A 24,281-nucleotide genomic window follows, 5' to 3' on the forward strand; every position below is an offset into this window, starting at 1 on the left:
ATGAGAAAATCCCCCTGAGTATATTGTTACCTCTTCCCACGGGAGGGAGCATGTGATTGCACACATACAGCAGAATCCTATGTATGTTTACTCAGAATATCTCAGATTAAATGGGTTTTGGGACTGAGGTGTATGGGACTTAACTGATGGAAAGGTTTGTATATTTTTACTTGGGTTTTGAAGAACGTATTTGGGGAGGAGAAGCTTAACAGTGAAAAAGAGGGGATGAGTTCCCTTTGCATTTTTGGAGTTGAGGTAGTTTTGGAGGTGAGGTTGCAGCACTAACTGGGATCCTTACAGGCTCCTGCAGCCTCCTTTCTATCTCTGGCTGCCACCCGCCCTCCTCAAAAAACCTCTGTTCTTTCTAATTACATAGCATTGCTCCCATCCAAATGGTCGCTATGTTATGACAGAGCATCTTTAGGGTATTCTGCACAAACAAGTAGCGGCCACGGGCAGCAGGAGGGCGCGGGAGTGCAGGCAAATTTTGCCCCTCTCTGAACTTTCCTGGTTTGCAAAAACAGTGTGGAAGAGGAATGGCCTTCTCAGTACATCCCTTAATAAAAGCATCCCCACAGATGGCTGTCCGATAGCCCATTACCTCTCTGGGTAATTGGTAAATGAAAAGTAACATTTAATTTAAACTAAAATTACACTTCAGTATCAAGAAAAGGAGTCTATTCCTATTTCACTTTCTGTAATGGGAAAGGGGACCCCAATAGAAGTATCTCCTGGCCCTAACTGGAGGCACTGAGGGCTGAACCTGGGAACCCTCTGCATGTAAAGCAAGTGATCTGTTACTGAGCTACAATCCTCCCTCTCCAGGGTCCGAGATCCCTGTAAATGGTAAAATAATCCTAGCAATAACAGCACATGAAGTGCATTGGCTCTGTTCCATTGTTGAGGCCTCTGCAAGCAGGTACAAGGTACCTCCTTGTACAGGTACATCCTTGAGACATACACATGGGACATTTAGGTAGGATAAAATTCCCCTTCATGTAGCTGCCCCACTCAGTGCACCAAACACACACACACCACCCAGCTGTACCTGCGCTCCTACGGCCCAGGCTTTACCTGCATTGCTACCACGCAGGCTTTACCCATGCAGCTACTGCCCAGGCTTTACCCGCGCAGCCACCACCCAGGCTTTACCTATGTTACCACCACCCCAGCTCTACCTATGCTACTATTCTGCTAAAGTCAGCGGTGGGCGCCTGAGGCCAGCTTGACCGTCCCTTAGCGCTAGCCTCCCCCCCCCCCCAGCAAGAGCTCACAAAAACAAATTTAAATGTCCTGGCCTGAGTGCCTGCTGTGCCACTCCCAGGGTCGCTGCCGTGCCTCGCCGCCGCCGCCGCTGCACACAAAGGCCTGGCCTAAGGAAAGGCCAGGGAAAGCTCCACATGTGCTGAAGGCGCCACGCACGCTCTCTGAAGGCCTCGCTGCTGCCGCCGCCGCCGTTAGACCTCCCGTGGTCAGATGGCCTCACCACCGCAGGTTAGATGGCCTCACCACCGCCATTGTGAGGCCTCGAAGCTGCCGAGCCAGGAGCCTCGCAGCAGTTGCCGGCCCTGGAAGGCCTCACAGTGTTGCAGGCCTTGCCGCGCCAAAAAGCCTCGCCGCCGCCAAAATTCAGCTGCCCTCTCCAGTCCTAGCCTTCTTCTGATTTCTTGACTATTGGCTCCCTTCTGGTTAATGACTGTGCCAAGGTATTGATAATCCTTGACAAGTTTAATGTCCTCATTGTCAACTTTAAAATTACATAAATCTTCTGTTGTCATTACTTTAGACTTCTTGATGTTCAGCTGTAGTCCTGCTTTTGCGCTTTCTTCTTTAACTTTCATTAGCATTCATTTCAAATCATTACTGATTTCTGCTAATTGTATGGTATCATCTGCATATCTTAAATTGCTCCTTTTTTAATTGACTGTGCCCACCTTGCCTTAAATGTTGTTGTTGTTGTTATGTGCCTCCAAGTCGACTACAACTTATGGCGACCCTATGAATCAGTGACCTCCAAGAGCATCTGTCATGAACCACCCTGCTCAGATCTTGTAAGTTCAGGTCTGTGGCTTCCTTTATGGAATCAATCCATCTCTTCTTTGGCCTTCCTCTTTTTATACTCCCTTCTGTTTTCCCCAGCATTATTATCTTTTCTAGTGAATCATGTCTTCTCATGATGTGTCCAAAGTATGATAACCTCAGTTTCATCATTTTAGCTTCTAATGGTAGTTCTGGTTTAATTTGTTCTAACATCCAATTATTTGTCTTTTTTGCAGTCAATGGTATCTGCAAAGCTCTCCTCCAACACCACATTCATTTTCATGTTTCCTTATTTTTCCTCTACTGATGAGACTGTTTACATTTACAAAAAGGTTAGAAAAACCGCTTTCTTTCTTTCTTTCTTTCTTTCTTTACGTATGCCACTTTTTAACATAGATTCCCAACGGGAGTTTAGGATACCAAAACTAAATCCTATTAACAAAATATTTACCAAACTAATAGAGTTAGGTATAGTGAGCAACACAACAATCTTAACTTCCAAATTCATGGCAGAATAAGCTGTTTGCACCTTAAGCCATTTCCAAAAACCGGCCATGGATGATAAGATGATTCTGGTTTAATTTGTTCTAACACCCAATTATTTGTCTTTTTTGCAGTCCATGGTATCTGCAAAGGTCTCCTCCAACACCACATTCATTTTCATTTTCATTTAGTATCAAAAATACTACACCAGGTAAAATTGGGGATCAAGTTTACACATGCACAGGAGAACCTTCAGATGATCTAAATGCCATTTAGGTCAGTATTATTTTGGGCCTGTGAATAAGGAGCTACATGAGAACAGGGTATTCAGAAAGTGAAGAGACTCTAAAATGGAAAATTCTGAGGCTTGGTGTAATAGGTGACATGAGTATTTGTGTTGGACCAATAAGATAGCTAGAAGTTTACCTCATTTTTGACATTAAAAGGTTTGGTGAAGACAAGTGAAAAGGATATTTAATTAGGTGCATGGGAAATGATGAAGGTCTTTTCTGCAGAATTCTAGTGAGAGGACCCACCTCCAGGGATGTAAAATGTTTTCTATTCTGTTTTAATCTTGTAACTGGTTTAAGCTCTGACTGTGTGAAAAGGTGTTGTCAATTTTTCTTGCCTCAGTCAACTTTCACTGTCTCTGTGTTGGTGGACTTGGTGGGTGCTTGCTGAACCTCTCAACTATAGAAGCTGTTGATGAAGTTGTTTGTAAAACTGTGACCTCTTTGCAACTTTTGAATAATCAATCACTTTAAACCCTAACACTAGGAAAGGCCATGACGAATAAGAAAAGGGTTTGGATCTCCTCAACGACAAACCAAATATTAACCCCTTGAAGTGTATGGGAAGACACCCACAATCAGAATACCAGTCTCCATATGTAATGAAATAAGGTTTTCATATCAATATTACAATTTTTTTCCCCAGCAGACAACCTTCAGATATTGGCAGCAACTCCACCTCTGTAATTTTTTTGAAAGGGGAAATAAATATTCCACACTCTCATCACAATCTATCAAGACCAAGGCACTGTTATGCATTAGGTGCATAGTAATGTTTGATGGGGTTGAGAAAACAGACAGCAATATGAGATACAGAAAGAAACAGGCAAAACCTCTCCATCATTAGACTGTGGGGTCACAGACTTGGCTCCCACTCCCTTAACGGTGTCTCCAAGAGCAATCCTCTACTATCTCCAGTATAAGCGGATGTTTAGTCATGTAAGATCAGGACAATGGTACACTTGAGGACTTTCCCCATTGTTCTTTCTCAAATCCTTGCAAAGTCAGATGCAGTATGCTTCTGAAAACCTGTTGCCAGAAGCTGCAGAAGGTGAGAGTGCTCTTGCACTCAGGTCCTGTTTGCAGGATTCCCATAGGCATCTGGTTGATCTCTGTGAGAACAGGATGCTGGACTAGATGAGCCACTGGCCTGACCCAGCAGGCTGTTCTTATGTTCTTAAAGATTACCAACCAAGTTTCCTGCACTGGCTCACTCAACTTCCAGAAAGGCAATTCCTAACTAAGCCACACCCTCATCGGCTGCTTAGACATCAGACAAACTGAGGCAAAGTGCCAGTTTAGATCACTGGGAGGAATGGCACCATGATATGACCTCGCTTGTACTGGAGGAAAGCTGTTCTCATGAAGAATTTTGAAGCAGGAGGAAGAAGCCCTCCTCACTCCACAACTCTTTGCTGAAACCTCTGCTAAAGCAAGGTATTGGAGGGTGTTCCTTGCTTTATCACTGTGGAAGGAGGCTGCCACTAGCAACCCAAGGTAACATAATGGATGTAATCCCTTCACAAGTAGTATTCAAAGTGTACATGGCAGATTTATCAAATTGTTTAATATACTTTCTCATAAACAAAAATGCACCAGCCACGAAAAAGCAAGCACTTGTCAGAGGTACGATGCCATCCTGCTTGCTTCAAAGATGACTACCATGGTGTACACAACATCTCAGTTTCTGGCATCAGGCCAACTTGGAATGCCTTTGTTATTTACATGGGATACCATTTTCCCTTGTTCAAAAGATATTATTTATTCCTTATTCAATTTTTAGGCATAGCCTGAACTAGCTTGTGGGGGGAAATTTTCAATTCTAATTAACCCACTTAAAAACCATAACAAATGAACACAATGTTCAGCTTCAGGTTGTTACTACTGCCACCAATTTGAAGCACTGATCGCATTCAGAGCTCCCCCCTGCCTATCACTATTACACTATTTAGTTATCAGCTCTGTAGGGGAGGTTCAAGAACATCAGAGTGTTTCAGAATAATGCTGACCTCTCACTCACTGAACTCCACCTTTCTGCTGTACAGGGCTGGCCCTACAATAAATAGCACCCGGGGCAAGGAGTGCCCCATGGTCAGTTCTGCAGGGCCATCTAGAAGGTTTATAGGAGCTGGCGCAGGTGTGATGTTGGAGGCCCTACTGCTGCTCCTGACAAACACCCATACATGTGAGTACAAAGCTGGGGGTCACATGTGAGAATTATTACTGAATTCTGTCAGAATCTGCAAATCCGGCATGTCTTCGGATCGGATTTGTCTCCTTGCTAACACCTGCGACTGTCAGCAACACTGCTTTTTAAAAAAAAATAAAAATCCACAGCTAATTTGACATTGTTAATGATGCAAACAGCTTTGCTCTGAAGTGCTGCAATGTGAACACCTTTGAAGTTCTGTCTCAATGAGGTGATAACAATCGCCATCAACAGCCATTGACTTTCATCCCTCTTTTTCTATTTTGATCATTCACAGGAATGGTCATTAAGATGCATGTTAATTTCTTAACCAGTCCTCCCCCTCTTTAGCACACTTAAAACATCAATTCCTACAGCTGGCCCTGTAAGAGCAGCTACCAGATGTCTGTTTTAAAAATGCTTCAAGCCGATTCTCTTGTCTCTGTCTCTTTAAGTTGCGTAATTAATCTGCAGTTTAAATAATCATTTAGATCATTAAGAAATTAAATTGCAGAAGAAAACTTAGTTTTCTTATTCAAATTATGTTTAAATATAATTGTTTTCTATCACTTATTATTTGAGGGTGGGCAGGGTTATTTTTCACTCTTTCGGAAACTGCGACAGTGAGTGAGATTGACACACATCCTGAACTGATGTGAAAAAGTAGCCAATGAGACTTCTGTCAAATCCTATCCTACTTGAACTTATCTTGGAGTAAGCCCAGTTGAACTGAATGGGACTTACTTCTGAGTTGGCATGGTTTGGAGATTGCAATGCAGCTGCTAGCACTGCTGAGAAATAAAGTTTTCTATCTTAAGTTAACCGCTTCTCTTGTTTTTTGAAGATGAGAAAGCCTCAACTGTGTAAACTGGTAAGTTGATTTCATCTTATTTTTATTTCTGTCAATGCCTTTTTAATGTTTGTATTAAAAACATTTTATTTAAATAAATTATTTCATTTTCATTCTATGTACATTTGTGTCTTATTATTACATAATTCACATGCATGCATGGCAAAATCTAGAACGACAACAGCCATAGTTAACCATGATTATGTGAATGTGATAGCCAGGAGAAGCACTAGATATTTGAATTTATTTTTATTATTTGATTTATATCCCACACTTCTTCCCTTCTTTTGCAAAGAAGCAAGTAGGAAAACACCTTCCATCGCTATATGGCATTAGCAACCGTGCCTCATCAGAGGGAATCCCACCTAGCAGCTTTCCACAACCCCCCATCAAAAAAAAGATCGAAGCAAAACTGTGCTACTGTTTGATTATCCCCCTTGGCACTTTTGATGGAATGCTGTGCTGCTGCAGCATGCGTGCATGTGCATGTGTGACGTGAGAGAGAAACTTACTGACAGATGGACAGTAGAGACAAGTGAGGAAACAATCCAACGCAAACCCCTAACAGTTGTATTATGTATGTTCCATAGTGTGACAGACAGACACAGACACAGACACACACAGAGAGAGAGAGAGAGAGAGAGAGAGAGAGAGAGAGAGAGAGAGAGAGAGAGAGAGAGAGAGAGAGAGGAGAGAGAGAGAGAGAGAGAAGAGAGAGAGAGAGAGAGAGAGAGAGAGAGAGAGGAGAGAGAGAGAGGAGAGAGAGAGAGAGAGAGAGAGAGAGAGAGAGAGAGAGAGAGAGAGAGAGAGAGAGAGAGAGAGAGAGAGAGAGAGAGAGAGAGAGAGAGGATGCTTACACTCTGGACACAGTGAGGCTAGCTGCCTTGTGCCAGCTGGGCAAGGCATGCCTTCCATGGGGGCTGCAAAATATCTGGGTGGAAAGCCTTTTGGGGCAAGCTTGATTCTTAATTCTGTTTCAGAATAGAGAGAAAGACTCCTCCCTCTTTGCCTTACCTTTCGGGAACACTAATCCACAGAAGGTGGTCCACTTATTATCTTGGGAAGGAAGGATCTCAGTCCTCTTCCTACTCAAATCTGACTTGCTTTCTGTTGTGTTAATTCTCACTCAATACACTAGCAAAGATGTCCAGTCCTCCCCCGTTTCAGGGAGTGGGGTGAGGTGGGGAATGCATGCATTAGTTGGTATGAGCTAAGGGCCATCAACACCACCTCTCTACCTGAGCCATCATAATCGGTTTCAGCTCTGTCTGTGGAAATATCTCTGAAAACTCTGCCCGTTTATGGTGCCTCCCACAGTCAGGCAGCCAGAAACCCACTCCCCAGTGTTCTGGTACATGCTCCCATGTTGCCATGGGACCATGCGAAAGGGAGTTCCTCAGATTAACTGACACATTTTTATTTTATAAATAATTGAATTGGCTCTCTCTCTCATTGCACCAGCAGGCAGCGTTGTTGGGAGAATAAAAGTAATAACATGCCATTATATTGTCTAGGTTTTATTTTTAAAAAATGATTCATATTCCATCTTCCGCAGCTCTGTACCCGTATTAGACTTGTAAGTGTGGGGCTGTGCCGAGTCTCGGGTAGATTTCAGCAGCTGTGGTTTTTTTGCGCGGACGGCATAAGCAGAGGAAGCTATTTAGCTAAGTCTTCTATCTGCACACGTGGATATTTTACCGATCAAAGGGGGAATGAGCTTCTCTCTCTTTCTCTCTAGCTGTGATCCTGTCTCTGACTACTTAATGGGGGTGGAGGAGTCTTTGGTCAGCATCGCAGGAACCTGAGGCAAAAGGCAGAATTGACAGGCAATGATCTGCTTAATTTAAATAGAAATCCCAAGAGACCATTGGTAGAAAGAGGACCAACAGCATTAGCAATTTTGTTATGTCATTTTCCTAAAGGAAAAAACAAGCAGATGGGAAATGGCACACACACACACAAATCGGGAAAACTTTTTCACAGATCCACAAGACAGTTGTGAAAACTAAAACATGGACTGGAAACAAAGAGCGAACCCCATCCCTACACCAGATGTAGACAGACAGATGTGGACATCAAAGACACTCATGGGATGAGCTACAGTTAAGTAATAGAGAAAGAGAAGCAATAACTTAAAAGGAGGGTTGTGACCAGATTATTAATTTAAAGTTGGTCAGACTGAACACTCAGTCATAGATGTATGGGGATAGCCCACTGGAAAATGTGATTCTATACCCAAGTCCCTTCCTTCCATGGATCACATTATGGCATGACCTTGGCTGACTAGGTATGGGATGCAGTGGGCCCAGTATGCACATACCCATTATCACAGAACATTACATATTACTTCAGTTCTAAAAGATATTTAAATTATATGGTAGACAGTGACCACATTTCACTTTGTATACAAAGCCTTCTATAAACTCCAAGCCTCAACTGTAACTTGCATTTACATATACTAGCAGAGTTTGTCACAACTGTGCTAAAACACCATTAACAATTAAGAGTCCCCAGAGGAAATCAGCTGGGAGGATGGAGGTGGAAAGGAAAAAAGGTTGCCTGAATGAGCATAAAGTGCTTTCTGTACTTGAAAGTGTATGAGTCAGTATTACTCATAACAATATTAACAGTAAACGTAGGAAGAGAGAGCTACAAGTGCTGGCTTACAAAATCTAAGCTATGTATCAAGCACTTAGCATTAGTTAAAAAGATACCTTTCATAAGCATCCAAATCCCCCCCTCCTATTGTGTACAAGCAGAACAGCACAGACTTCCAGTAGAGGAGGGCTTAGAGCCATAGTGGCTTTAGTATATGCCAGGTATGTTGTTGAACTACAACTCCCATCATCCCTGGCCACTGACCCTTGCTTTCGGGGGCTGATGGGAGTTCAGCAACATCTGGAGGGCCAGAAGTCCCCCATCCCAGCATACCCTAAGAGACATTTAAGTTGACCTTCCAGTTCCGACAACCCTTGCAAGTTTGATTCCCATCATCCATTCCTGTTCTTTGATGTTTGCTTGCAGCAATGTCTAACGGCTGTTGAAGACCATTGGGATAGACAAGTCAAGCTATTTGTCTTCTCAGCTCCAGTGGGAGGTGCAGGATAGGAAGAAGTGGCAACAGGTAGGCTAGGTACCAGATGTAGGAGATGTTCTGTAATGATTTCTCTTCCTGCTAGTTCAGACATCTGTCTATCACACCCTTCTAGAGAGAAGACAAATGTTTGGAAATATTTCTTTTCTAAGTGAATAAATGCTGCAAAACCCCCCCATCCCTAAGGCATAAAGCCATTATGGGGAAGGGCTGTAACTCAGTGGTAGAGTATATGCTTTGCAGAGTCCCACATTCAACCCTTGGTATCTCCAGGTAGGGCTAAGAATGTCTGAAACCCTGGAGAGCTGCTGCCAGTCAGTGTAGACAACACTGAGCTAGCATGGATTGGTGGTCTGACTTGGTATAAGGCAGCTTCTTATGTTCCATAGGAATAGATACTCCAACACGTATGAGCTTCCAGTTCTTCCTTGTCATTTGCACAAAGGCTCCTTCCCAACAACTCTCCATAAAGTAGTAGTTTTATTTCATTGTTTAATATCTCTAATTGTTTATCTCATTTTAAGGCATATTCCCCACACCTCAACCTCCTGCTATTTGGAATTTCAGGCTTAGCGAGTTAAAATGATTATCAGTTTTTACACACAATGAGCAGCTCTCTATAAGGCAATCAGAGCGGCTGACTGTTAAACCAGTCTGGCCACTGAAGCGCTCTCAGTGGAACAGGAGTCTCCTCTCAGCACCCTTCACAAACTACACTTCCTAGGATTCTCTGAGAGAAGCCATGACTGTCTCAAGTGAAATCAAAGTCTGGTGTGGGTGTGGCCCCCTGATTAGGCAAGCCAAGCAGCTGTAAGGCTTTTCGAACACTGACAGTTCTTACTGAGCATGCCCCGCGTTATCATTGGGTTCCAGCCAAAATTTCTTAAATTAATTAAAAATCAGCCAGGCATTTTTTCAACTTTTCAACTGCAGAAGATGAAGGTCAGAGTATGGGGCAAGGTCAGTATTAGGATTACAGGTACTCTGTGGACCTGGCTGATTTTTAATGAATTTCAACAGATTATGAGAACTCTCAGAGAAAAAAGTCCAAAAGGGCTCTGGGTTTTTTCCCTCTTTTTAGACTTTGAACTCTCTGTTCTCTCTGACTGTTTTGTGTATCGCCATGAAAATTGAGAGGGTTGTTAAGCAAGTGTTTGTGGCCTATTGCCGAAATAAAACACAAACACAATTCATTGGGTTAAATCATGGGCCACTTTATTAAACAGAATCAATTAGAATAATGAACCTGCAGAGGGGAAATCAAGTGCGGGAGCATTCTGATGATCCAGGCAAAGCCTGCTTGCAGCCATAGGGCGACCAAACCTTGCCTGAGCCCGGGGCTGCCCTGTGCCAGACCCCCAGCTCAGGCCACACCCAGAAGATGTGTAGGGGGTCCAACCCGCATCACCGCCCCCCGGAGCCGTGAAACTCCGAGCGGATGAGGCACGTTGGCCCCAAAGGCGGCCCGTGTTCTGCCCCCTGGGCCGTATAGCCCTGAGCTGCAGGCCCCCGGACCGCCAATCGCCCCCAAAGGTGCCTAAAGGTGTCACCTAGCTGCCCTTTCCCTTTAAACCTTTTCCCGCACTTCTTTGCCACAAAAGGGGGACAAGCCTCTGCTTAGTCTCCCTTTACACCACACCCGATAAGAATCTCATGCAGACCCCTCTGCAGGTCCATCAGGAGGATGGCATCGTTGCCTCCCGAACTGCATGTCCAAGCATGTCTGCCACTGAGGGCCTTGCCCTCCATGTCTGACCACAGCAGACAACCCAAGGCTACCGAGGCCTCAACTGCATGTCCTCACATGCCTGCCACTGAGGGCCTTGCCCTCCATGTCTGACCACAGCAGACGACCCAAGGCTACCGTGGCCTCAACTGCATGTCCTCACATGCCTGCCACTGAGGGCCTTGCCCTCCATGTCTGACCACAGCAGATGACCCGAGGCTACCGAGGCCTCAGCTGCATGTCCTCACATGCCTGCCACTGAGGGCCTTGCCCTTCCTGTCTGACCACAGCAGACGACCAGAGGCTATTGTGGCCTCAACTGCATGTCCTCACATGTCTTGCCCTTCAATAACCTTCTGCCCTGAACCCTGCTGGAACGACATGGGTAGGAGACCATTCCAGCGCATACTCTGTCGACCCAGCCACCAAACCGTGGCCCACCATCAGAGGCCCAGCTGTGAACCAATGTGCGTTTGCGGCCCCAAGGCCAGCCTATGAGCTCATGCCATGGCTGCAGAGTAGACTGCGCATCTGCTCCATCCCCGTTCAGCAATCTGCCAAAAACAGAAACAATCGTGAACAGTTGGGTCCCGGACCTTCAGACTCGCCCCTGGGGTGAATGTATTCCATGCGCCCCCTACTTCCACCTCCTAACGGCCTGCACCTACATATACAAAAACCAAACAGACTGTCCCAGGTAGGCAATTCCACTGCCGGGTAGGCAACCCCAACTCCGGAGGGGCATGACCCTCAAACCCCCATGGGTCCGCTCCCAGGCATCGCGACACTAGACCGAAACTTTATGAGGGAAGATCCCTCCCCCTGAATATCAGGCAACCAGGCCTATAGCTTCGGGCCAAAAACACTATGACGCCGTCATGGGGAAGTGTCCAGTCCAGGGGAGGGTAAAATAATGTGGAATGACTCTTGTACCCCTGGTCTGCTTGGAAACAAACCTTGGACCCCAGGATGGCTCGAAGGGAAGTCTGACCTGGCCCCAAACACCCCCACCCCCCATCCGGAAGGCTCCCAAATTAAGTGTGAGGGCCGCTACATGCAACTGCTGAGCTATGAAGCATGATGGTCACAGGGCACCTCCCTGATCAACAATCCCTGGCGGGTCAGGTGAACATGGAGGATGAGGATAAGGGGTATGGGGGTGTGCATGGGCCAGCTGGCAAGCACATGACATATCCCAAGATATCTGAATGGTCCTAAAGGCCCCCTGCCAGCCTACCTTGCGACACACTGACAGACAAGCTTTACTCCTACCATCTGTGATGAATTCCAGGATGTGATTCCTAGGAATAGGCCACACTTTGCATAGCCCCTGTCATCCCCTAACTCCCAGGAATCCCCTCCTGCCCTGGCCATCTCTGACTCCCCTCCCCCATCTCCCAGTATGCGGTATGGGACTAGCAGAGTCGGTCCTTCCTCTAACTGAAACACCATTGACGCACTGCAGGAACGGAGGGGGCCACACCGCAGGTTGGCGCATAAGGCAGCCAAAACCCTGAACCTGTGGTAAGGCTGTGAAATCCCTGTTATGGCACCATAAACCCCACCGCAGAAGGCCCCCAATACCTGAAGGGCAGAAAGCAAACACTTTCCCAGCCCCTGAAAACTCCAGGATCTTGATCTGCAACAGTTCAAGCTTTTCCCAGGCAGCCTGCAGCCCTGGGTCCAGAAGTCAATTTTAATACCCTGGAAGGTGAACACTGGGGCAGGATCCTCCACTTTCCCAGCTGCCAAAAGAACTCCCCAGTTAATAGCTACGCTATAAACTGTGCCATCAAGCGCTAACATGCACCCAAAGTCTGCCCTACCCGAGAACTGTAAATCATGAAAATAGTGCCCCACCGCTTCTGGGGCCTCTCGTCTCCTGGCTGTCCCTTCCAAGAAGGGGCTGAAGTGCTCCATGCAAGAATACAGCAGCCCATAGGTAATGCTCTGCTGCATAGTTGACCTAAAAGGCAAAACTCAGCAGCTCAAAATCCACCATGTGTAACAGCTGGCAATGCAGGCAGATTAGCTGCCATACTTGCCCATAAGGCATCTCTGCCACAGGTGCGCACTATATTGAATGAAGTGTAGTGCACTGTGCATAGACTATCTGGTATGAGGCCATCACAGGCTGACCCCACTTGTATGACGGATGGTGAATCAGGTAGACTTTGCCCACTGCCACTTTGGGCACTATACGGGGGGGGCACTGAGAGAGCAGAGGTAGGGGATGATGGGAAGGGGCCAATAACCCTGCCCAACTGTATGTCTTCATCAATTGTCCCCTGGACCAGTGCATCCATAGGATCCGGAAAACCGCATAATAAAGAAAAACCACATCATAAAAAGAGTATCCTTCTGGCTTGTTGTTGTGCCTTTAATAGCAGGTTCGTATTCAGCAGTTATTAGATGGCATGGAGTTAAGCAATGTCATCTTCTAATGTCTGCAGATCAAATGACTCTTAAAAGCACAGGACTAGAGGCCTGTAAAAAGGTGGGCACCTTATCTACAGACCAGTTTGTAAACTAGCTAAAGAGAAGATGCAAGCAAATGTGCAGCCTGCACGTGATTAATTCCATTATGTTTAAATAATTTACTCAGAGAAATATGAATTGGACCAATTCTATGCATACTTACTTATGAGAAAATCCCCGAGTGTATCGTTACTTCTTCCCCCGGAAGGGTGCATGTGATTGCACACATACAGCAGAATCCTATGTGTGTTTACTCAGAATATCACAGATTAAATGGGTCTTAGGACAGAGGTTTATGGGACTTAACTGATGGAAAGGTTCATATATTTTTACCTGGGTTTTGAAGAACGTATTTGGGGGGGGGGGGAGAAGCTTGACAGTGAAAAAAGGGGGGATGAGTTCCCTTTGCATTTGGAGTTGAGGTAGTTTTGGAGGTGAGGTTGCAGCACTAACTGGGGTCCCTACTGGCTCCTGCTGCCTCCTTTCTGTCTCCAGCTGCCCCCCACCCTCCTCAAAAAGCCTCTGCTCTTTGTAATTACATTGCATTGCTCTAATCCAAATGGCCGCTACGTTATGACAGAGCACCTTTCTAGGTTATTCTGCAAAAGAAGTGGCGGCCACAGGCAGCAGGAGGGTGTGGGAGTGCAGGCAAATTTTTTGGCCCTCTCATCTCAAGTTCTCCCTAATTGACTAACCCCTTCTCTGAACTCTCCTGGTTTGCAAAACAGTGAGGAAGTGGAATGGCCTTCTCAGTACATCCCTTAATAAGAGCATCCCCTCTCCAGCTGCCCCTGGAATGCCCTGTGTCAGATAGCCCATTACCTCTCTAGGTAATTGGTAACTGAAAAGTAACATTTAGTTTAAACTAAAAATACACTTCAGTATCAAGAAAAGGAGTCTATTCCTATTTTGCTTTCTGTAATGGGAAGGGGACCCCAATAGAAGTATCTCCTGGCCCTAACTGGAGGTTTGCCACCCATTACAGCATTGTGAGAGACATGTAGTGAGCAAGCGGCAATGTCAATTGCCACATAAAGTGTGGAACTGGACCTAAATACATAGAAGAGGAAAGAGACAGCTCTTCGTCTATGCATCATCCCTTTACCTGCTGCATTACTATGCTTAGAGAAACAGACAGGAACTATGCTTAGAGAACTATACTTAGAGAAACAGACAGGAACTCTCCATGAATACTTGCCTCTATGTTCTGCGCAGAAGCCTGCCTGCATAAATATTTTGTTTAGTTTAAACAGAAAATCCTTAAAATAACCTTTTCTCCTACTGTTCTTTTCAAATTATATTTAATCCATAAAAATGCTGACTGTAATTCACCTTCAGCTAAAGTAAACATTTCTCTCTGCATACTTAAAACACACACACACATGCCCTGGGTATTGCCACACTGACATTGCAAGACATATTTGGCCTTTTCAATCTCTCTTTTACTATCAGCATATAATTAAATTTTAAACATTGTCTCTCCCCCTACTCCACATATTCCAGGTTTATGATAGAAAGTCTAGGGTACTATTTAACTAGAAGTAGGTTGTTGTGTTTCCCTTAATCCCAAACATTATTTCTATGATAAATGATGGAATCAGAAGGTGATAGTTTGAAGGAAAGAAACAGGAGAGAGCAGAAGAGAATCAAAGGTGCCCCCACAGCAGTGCAGTTTGTTTAGGCCTGACATGTTCTGAATTAAAGATTCTTCCTCAGGGGTAACTGAAACTGAAACTGGAAAGCCACCCGTGCCCCGCCGCGGCTGAAAGTCCTCACGTGTCTCGTCGCAGCCGCAAGGCCGGCTCATCAAAGGCCTCGCCGCGGCTGAAAGTCCTCCCGTGCCTCGCCGCCGCTGGAAGTCCCCATGTGCCTTGTCGCAGCCGCAAGGCCGGCCCATCAAAAGCCTCGCCGTGGCCGGAAGGCCTCCCGAGTGTCGCCGCGGCCCAAAGGCCCTTCGCGTCCCGCCGCTGCCCCCGCTAGGCCGGCGCACCAAAGGGCCCGCCACGGCCGGAAGGCTCCCCGCGGCACGCAGCAGCCACCGCCACAAGGCCTCCGCCACCAAAATTCAAAGGAGGGCGGGAGGCCCTCACGTCCTGCCGCCGCCGCTGCCCCCGCAAGGCCAGCGCACCAAAGGGCCCACCGTGGCCGGAAGGCCCTGTCGCGGCCGGAAGGCTCCCCGCGGCGCGCAGCAGCCGCCGCCACAAGGCCTCCGCCGCCAAAATTCAAAGGAGGGCGGGAGGCTGGTGGAGTGGCCTTAAATGGCCTTCTGTGCCACGTGCACCCACACACGCCCTTGATGGCGGCCTGGCTTCGGCAGCAGCCGCAAACACGCCCCTTTGCCCGGCAGGTACCGGGCACGGAACGGGATTCTGAGTTCAGAACTATAAGTTTTGTAAGGTTTTGTTTTGAAATGCACTAATGGGAAGCATCACAATGGCATGGGAGTATTTTCAATTTAACATTGCGGAATGTGAAAAACCCGCACTCGTGGCTGTATAATCAGTTTTTACACACAATGACCAGCTCTCCATAAGGCAAGGCGGGTGTACGAGTGTAACAGGTTTGCATTAAGGAATGCAGCATTTTACAACCCAAATAAGCTATGCAAATTAGCCCAGGTGATATACTTCTGCTATTTTGCATCTGCAAATCAGCAGGAGGAGGCAGATATTGAAAACTTGTTCCTTGACCACTGGAAATCCTGATCCATCCTGGTTTCTGTAATTTGATCATGCATTATCCCCACTGTCAATCATATATTTACAGCTTGAAGGCTAGAACCTTTCTTTTTATTGAAGTGAAAGCAGAGATTCTCAGGTTCTCTTAGTTCTGAATGATGTAGGCACAGAATTGTGGAGGCCATATAGCCCCTGTAGAAGCTATTAACTGTGTGTGTAAGATAGTTCTGAGCAAAAACCTACCATTCTCCTGTATTCCAGTATAGCTTAGAGATTTCCTCAACACACATGCATGTGCGTGCACGCATGCACACACACACACACTTTTCATCTTGCTTTATCTGGAGAATGTATGCAAACAGCCCTACCATTAACTATGGAGTCACAATCTCATATTTTAGCATTCAGTGCTTCAAAAAACAGTTACTGACTCTGAACAGAATGCATGAAAAATAAAATTCAAATTTACAGCACAGAACATGTTGCAATATTACCTTTTTAATTTCATCTTCAAATGCCTTTTCCAAATATTTATATCTCCTGATGAGTTTGTTGAAGACCTAAATATAAAGATAAGTAGCCATCTTTAACATGAGAACTAGAACCTAACTGTGCCTGTGGTGTTCATAGCTAATGTGTGATAAAACTGACTCAACATATAAAAATATACTTCCTATATGTAGCAAGAGTTGTTGTAAGTGGAGTACAGACAAGCTGCCATGCAGGCATATTTAAAAACCTTCCAATACCTATGAACTTAAATAATGAAGCTCAATCAGTAGCACCATACTTCAGTCTAATTCCTTGCCTTATAGTTAAGAGTGTGCTCCTATTAATTTACAAATAAGGGTTGCATCAATTCAGTTATTAAATCAGGTCAGTAACACAAGTCAATACTTCTAAATATTTTCATGATTGTGCAATCCTACCATTTCAACCAGTTTGCTGCTCCGATCATCATCATCATCACAACCATCTGTAGAGAAGTTAAGCTTTGATAAAGTGCATCAGTGGCAAATGATAACAGAAGTAAACTGTTAACGCTGCAGCTATTTTAAAATCAGGGGTTGGTAGGAAACATTGGGTGGTATTCAATGTTTATCCTATTCAGAGTAAACCCACTGAAGTTAACTGACATGACTGATTTAGGTTCATTAATTACAATGAGTCTAATCTGACTAGGACTTAGTTGAATACAACCCATTAGAACTGACCGATGCATATAATAGTACAGAGTCAAAATGACAGAAACAATGGTCACGCTCAATTGCTCTCTGACTTAACCTGAGCATAATGTCGGAGGGCATCATGATCTTCGTCTGCAGAAAACACACAGTGGTTGGTCATCTTGGTCTTATCATTGTCATCTATTCTTGTCCCTCCTGGAGCTGAAGAGACACAAGAAATATACACTTGCATCTTGTAAGTTAGATATAAAGAGTCAGCTTTCATATAATATACACACTGCACCCATTTATCAAGGAGGCACCTAAAAGTGAAATAAGAGTCCGCATAAAGATTTCTCACACATTTGGCTATGGAATGGCTTGAGCATCACAAAACTTGGGGGTACCACTCCTTGCAGCCTCACTCTTCTTGCCCTACCCATTGACAATGGCACTGTACAAAGACTAGGATAATACCCACAGTTCACATCCGGCAGACCTTCTAGTAAAAAGCAGGAAAAGCTGTAGAAAGTGGACCAGAAAACCCACTGTGAGGAAGAAGCTGCTAGATTAGCTACTCACTCACAAGTAGCTCAACTAGTAACCAACCTGAATGGGCGACAGATGGGTAAGGATGGGGCTGGTGAGAGGTTGCAAGCTTCCGGCCTTCTCCTGATGCCTTATAAAACTCAACAGGGAGTTATGGAAAGAGGGAAAAGGAAAAGCCAGAGAAATGTAGAGGCTGCCTCTTGAGGAAAGTTAAAAGGAACTGGTGGGGAGTGGTAGATGATGGGATTGTCTACTGTTCCCCATGATGAGCAGGGCTTCTCTTGCCTGGTAGGAAAACACAGAAGGGAGGGCAGCTTGCATTCCTGAAAGAAGCAAGGAACAGCTGCCCAAAGCTCTGAGGGGCTCAGGAGTGGTGCAACTGTGACACCCACAAAGACAAAGTTGCATTCATTATGGACAAATGTCACTTTCCTGGTTGAACTGAACAACAGGGCAACATTCAGATTTGCCACTAATTTAGCATGGGGGCACCTCCAGGCTGCCACTATTTTCTGGGAATGATTCAAGTGCATACTGGGAAATGTAGGTTTGTGCAACTGAAGTGGACTAAAATGCTTTCTCACCCTAGTGCAATAAATCCACTTTTTTTTTTTAAAGAAGGCTTTTTACTGTTAGGAAAGCAATGGGTAAATGCACTGAAAAGTGTGGAATGAACAAATGATTAATGGGAAGATGAATAAACACCCTGCCAGGAAATCAGGATGAATGTAGGATAAATGCTCATTGTCATATATCCTCTCTGCAAACAAATCAGAATGAATGCTCAATAAATCCACTGTAGACTTTACAATGCAGAATTCCACATATTGACAAACTTTGTATAGGTCAGTGGGGCCCAACCTGTTGTCATTTTTTTCAGGTTAAAGAACATAATATTGTAATTTTAGATGTTCTCTACATCTAATCTTAATTCAACACGAAACACTATTTCAACCATTTTTAGTAACCATGGATATCCAAACAAAGTTTGTCAAATTGTATCAAAAGGTATAATAAACATGAAAACAAATTTTGAAATGCACATAAGAACAGTAGGAAGAAGGAGGATCAGGACCAAGGGGAGAGTTGTTGAGCATTAGCTGCCAGACAGACAAAACCAAGAGGGCACATTACCAGGATTAGCTTTGAAAGTGTTAACAGTTTTCAGTGCAATATACATACCTAGCATGCTGCCAGCTATCAAGATGTCAAAGAGAGTGTCAGCATAGCGTCGATAATCTAGCCTTGAGCCTGTTGTATCCAGAAACTTGGCTACAGCTTCCAGATCATTGCCAGCTTCATTGAGACCTTGGACAATTGTATCCCGGAAGACTGTTGGTTCAAATTTTTCCTTTTCATCTACAACAGAGAAGTGCTACTAAATCATTGTATGGAATCTGAACATCTGTTTACATTTCTCAGTCACTTTCAGACATTTATTCTAGAGGTCAGGCAACTTTTGTTAAATTGTTCTTTTTCTACACAATATATGTATTTTATGCATGCTGTTCTCTAGGTTGCTGAATTTATATAAGAGAAAACTGCACATGCTGTACTTTATCTCCTTATTGGCTTTTCTTCTTTCCAGTCAACCTTTCCTTAATTGCATTTAAGGTTATGTTCTCAAGAGGAAGTTGAGCAATGAGGCATTTCAAAGCAATGTTTTTAATATTAATTTACCACACTTGCAAACTGATCTATTGCTATGAGCATGGGGTTGGACTCCAGCATTGAGCAAGGAGTTGGACTCGATGGCCTTATAGGCCCCTTCCAATACTACGATTCTATGATTCTATAAATGGTATTGGTATGTTACAGTGTTTATTACAGACAGCAACATATGAAATAGTTAAGTTGGTTTCTTTCACTGGATCAGCCTCTTGTGGTGCAGAGGAATAACAGATTTCTGGTAGCCCTGCCTGATGGGAAAGTAATTCATATATCTGAGATCTTCTGATGGAGCACTACATTCCATTAGATTTCCAGAACTAGCTTTTATGGTGTGTGAAAGATCAAACAAAATGTGCAAGTTACCAGGTAAAAAATTGTTGCAATAACGGAATAAAGTGCAGTGTGAAAGCAGCCTAACTGTGCTTTGCTGTTAAATCCAAAGAGAGAACTGTGGTTAATATTAAAGTTGGTTTATTGAAACAAGCCAGGATCATTAGCCATGGTTTATTAAATTAAAATAACATAGTTTTCTATTATGACAATATAGGTGTCATGCATACTGCTTTAGGAAAGTCTTCCAGCATGGAGAATCTGTATTACACTTAAGCAGCTCAGAGGATACTAACACCTCAGTGTATTCAATATGTTAAATTCTGATTTGGCAACGAACTAAAAAGAAACACAGCAGACAGCACTGCCTAGAGGCATCAATAAATTACATGTAATAGTCACAAAAATAAATAAATAAATGATCAAACCTACCCCTCTTCCTAGTTTTGAACCGTTGGCCTGTTAGCACCGGCTTCTGATGCTTATTCATAAAATTTCTGGAATACAAATTTAGAATGTTACAGATATACAATTTTAAAGGAGATATTTTAAATTGAAAGGATATATAAAAAAAGAAAGTCCTAGCATAATAAGAACTACATAGAACACGAATGAGATGTTGCTGGACTTCAACTCCCATCAACCCCAGAGAGCATGGCCAATAGTCAGGAATGATGGGAGCTATAGTCCAGCAACATCTGCAGGGCCACAAGTTTCTCATCCTGAATATAGGAATAGGAGAAATTACTGTTACATCACTGATCTTGATTCAGGAATGCACAGAAGCCACCATTGTTTCACGCGCATGCCAAGTCACTACCGCTTTATGCTATTACAGTTTGTGGATGGACATATCAACTCTACAAATTCCAAGTCCATGCAGCCTAATTTTTGCCCCTGGACCATTCCAAATCCAGTCAGCTCCAGCCTCACCATCTCTCCATTAACCCCTCAGTCTTCTCTTAACTTCCTCCTTCTCTTGTGACTCTTGCATCCTTATACTGCATCCAAACAGATTTCCCTGTTTTCCAAATGATTTTGCCTCTTACTTACTGATTCCAGCCATTGCATCTATCAGCTTTCTTGTAATTTCTAAAGTTTAGAACAACTTCCTCTCAATCCTGAACTTGGCTACCAAGCATCTACCTCTCCATCCAACATCATCAAGTTCCCGAGGTGGGTTTTCCAGAACTAGCCACTAGCCTCAGCCTTCTCCCTCTCAATCAACAAAATGGGGATAACACAGATCTACCTTGCAATAACCTTGGGATAACATGAAGCATTTTGAAATAAACTACACAAATGACAACCATACTATATTCAAAGCAAAGGTGCTTATGATGTTACCAAAAATTCAGGTTAGTTGGTTTTGGTTTGATATGTTCATTTGCTGGAATGGCTGATCAACCCAATATATAGAACTCCAAGCGAAAGAGAAATCATAATACAGGATCCAAGACAAGATAAAGAATTGAAAATACCCAAAAGATCTAAAATAAAACACACTTTTAAATTAATCCCATGCATATATGCACAACAGTGATATGCCAAACTAGGATGTGTATCATTTACGGCAACTGCTGCAAGATTTGACACACATTTGGTCCTACCATCAACTTACGTTCTTCATTTAACAGTAAGACATACTTGTTACCTTTTGATAGACTTACGCACAATACACAACATTTCCATCCCGCAGGCCATAGAGTTGCTTCCCAAACTAATCAGAGTTTTAAAAAAACCTTCCCATTCAACAGTAATACTATTAAAATAAAGGCCTCTTGTTACCAACCTGCCATTTACTAAGATACTAGTTTTCCAAACCACTTTGTGCACGCATAAGATGCATATTGATCAGGAATGGGAAATGGTGCCATTGCTTCCTCTCTTTCTTTTCTCCCTTCTAGCTCAGCTGGATTCCCATTACAGTAGCAGCTGGATAAAGGGCCAAGGGACTCAGGAATCGGAGGCAACCTGGGCTGCCTGGGACTCAGGAATAACTCTACCCCAGGTGGGCACTACCACTACTCATTCATCTCTCAGACTCAGCATTCCTCAACTGTAAAATATGAGTATTAATTTATTGCCTTTGACCTAGTCTTTGTGCAGCTGTACTACACAATCAGGAATCCCTGATCTGTAGAACCTCATATCTACATTTATAGATGTGTATACAGTTTATCCCACTGTATAGCTCGTGGGGTTGAGTAAACAACCAGCTGTACCCTAAGTCGTCATTTTGTGGTAGAATGACACACAACTCCCAGCCACTATTCTTCACTTGCCTCTATTTGGTGAACTTTGGGGTTCTGGTTGGAAAAAAAAGTAGAATCTGTAAACCTGAAGACTGTCCACCCTAGTTCTAGAGCACTCTTCCTCAACCTGGTGCCTTCCAGGTGTTTTGGACAAAGGTTAGGGGTGGCGGGAGTTGTAGTTCAGCAATATCCACAGGGCACCAGGTTGGGAAAGGCTGCTCTACAGCACATCTCTAGAACCTCTTTTGATGGTAGGCTTCAGCTCTAGAAGATATGGAACAACACCAAAAAGAAGGATGGCTGTGAATGCGTGCAATGTACTTTCCCCCCATCGCTTTGTAGCTACAATCAACAAACACTCAGAAGGAGAGTCCCAGAGGCTAGAATTTCCAGATATGCTTGAGACTTGGCATAATATCAGTTCAGCAAGAATTATCTGGGGGAAAAACTTGGCATGGAGATACATAGACCAGACCAACAAAAGTAGGATCCTTCTGACTCTTTCTCCCTTCAATCTGGTTCCTAAAACAATCTCACTGGTTCCTACATTTTGTGGTTTTAATAGCTTTGGGGCTAGCAAACAGCAAGAACTGTTCCCCACAAGGTGATACACCTGCTTTAAAAAACAACACAGAACCACACCCTTTCAAGCAAGGGTAAAGTTTTTATTTGCATGCCCTTTGAAATGATCTCAGCTCTTGGTTGGAAACAGCATGCTCTTTATGCAGCAAAAGTTACGGGGTTTCCCGTAATAACAACAAGAACAACAACAACAACAGTAATCCAGCACCACCTCAGTGCAATAATTATGGTAGCCCCTCTCATAATAAGCACAACAAATTGGCACCAAAACATCCAAGACGCTGAATAAACACATCAGTCACTTGACTCTGCAGCAACAGATGTCTAAAAATATCCAAGGTAGATCTCCCTTACCCTTTGGGACCAAGGAAAATCTCTATCAGATTGAGACAAGAAGCCTAATTAAAGTCTGGTTGCCTTTCCGCAGGCTCAGAGCCTTTTAGTAGATGTCCAGACTTCTGTTCACAATTCTAGTTCTATTACTGCATGTTTTTCTTTGTGGGTGAGCAAGGATTTTGAGGCAGCTCCCGCCAACCCTGAAAATGAATAAATGTCCTCTAAAAACAGTGAGGTGACAGCAGAAAAAAAAATCTAAGGACAAACCAAAAAGAGAAAACCAAACTCACCACTTGTTGCAGATTTAACAAATTGAGTTTCAATGCAAAACAGGAGTGTCACTCCAGAGGTTATAAGTACCAGAATAGGATCTGGCTTCTATATTTAGCTTTAAAATGCATCACACACTAATCTGCTTTGGCCGGGCTTTATAAGGTAGTTGCTAAAGCATGGGTCAAGGAATCTGCACGAGAAGGAGAAAGAGCAAAGGATAGGGCAAAAAGCAGCAATTAATATTCAGACTACTTCAGGCATCAGAATCCACAAGTCTTATGCAGACAGAGAAATGTAATCACCTACATCAGAAAGTGGCAAACGAAGGAAATAAAAAAAAGCACCCATAATGGGTGGATGGAATAAAAACATTTCCAATTTCTAATTAGAAAATATTTCTAATTTATCCAGTTAATATTTTTTTTGGGGGGGGGAGAGAGAAGTTGCCCTAGAACAGTGGTTCCCAACCTTTATGAGTACGGGACCCCCTTTATAAGCTGAAAAAAAATCATGACCCCCTCCCCCCAGGGAGGCAGGCTGGCTGCCAGGAAGGAAGGGGGAAAGCAGCCTTTCTTTGCAGGCTTGCTTCTTTTTGCTTCACTAAAAGCCCTCTCCTCTCATTCTAAGTAAGGGTGTTGCCAGTAGCGGCAGTGCAAGGAGACGGGAATCAGTGATAGTAATCCCCTCTTCTTCCTGGTAGCTCCACCCTCAGCCTCCTTTGGCATGTGCCATGTGTTTTATAGGCAGGTGCCTACCCTTAGTGCACCTGAAAGACGCTCTGGCACTTCAGCAAAAGGCCTCCCCTCTTGTTTGGAGCAAGGAGGAGGTGTCATCTGTAGCGCCAGTGGGAAGCAGACAGTGTAGAACGAGTGAAGATTTTTTTAAAAAAATTAATAAATAATTCATTTCTTTACCGTTCACGGCCCCCTCTGGATTACTTCACGGCCCCCCTGGGGGTCCCGGACCCCAGGTTGGGAACCACTGCCCTAGAACAAGGGTGAGAAACCTTTTTCAGCCCAAGAGCCACATTTCCTTCTGAGTTACCTTCCAGGGGTCACATGCCAGTGATGGGCAGATAATTCTGATGAGCAGAGCAATAAATGCCAATGTTACCTTTATAGAGTGGGTTAATTTCTACACATGCTCACACATCCCTCTCTATCCTCCATCTAAGGAAGCAAGAGGCATTAATGGGAATTCAAGGGCCTGTTCCAGCCAGGCAAAAGCACTCAAGGAGGATGTGATGCTGGGCGAGTAGGGGATGTGGCTGGGAATGGGTGTGGCTTGGGGAA

The 24,281-nt window shown here is 44.2% G+C and overlaps 1 protein-coding gene across 4 annotated transcripts in view; it reads right to left on the minus strand.

Annotated features, from left to right (window-relative positions):
* BZW2 (basic leucine zipper and W2 domains 2) overlaps window positions 1-24,281 on the minus strand; it is a 76,041-nt gene that overhangs the window by 40,646 nt on the left and 11,114 nt on the right. For 3 of the 4 annotated variants that reach the window (XM_061585837.1, XM_061585839.1, XM_061585838.1), the window contains exons 2-5: window positions 19,976-20,040; window positions 18,725-18,901; window positions 17,112-17,215; window positions 16,322-16,387 (exon numbers count right to left, since the gene is read on the minus strand). In XM_061585837.1, the coding sequence (XP_061441821.1) occupies window positions 16,322-16,387; window positions 17,112-17,215; window positions 18,725-18,901; window positions 19,976-20,040 (412 nt within the window). Of the gene's footprint in view, window positions 1-16,321; window positions 16,388-17,111; window positions 17,216-18,724; window positions 18,902-19,975; window positions 20,041-23,006; window positions 23,074-24,281 lie in introns of those variants that run through there. The other variant, XM_061585840.1, reaches the window with a different exon arrangement.

The sequence above is a fragment of the Rhineura floridana genome, chromosome 10, assembly GCF_030035675.1.
Source record: "Rhineura floridana isolate rRhiFlo1 chromosome 10, rRhiFlo1.hap2, whole genome shotgun sequence".
Classification (NCBI taxonomy): domain Eukaryota; kingdom Metazoa; phylum Chordata; class Lepidosauria; order Squamata; family Rhineuridae; genus Rhineura; species Rhineura floridana.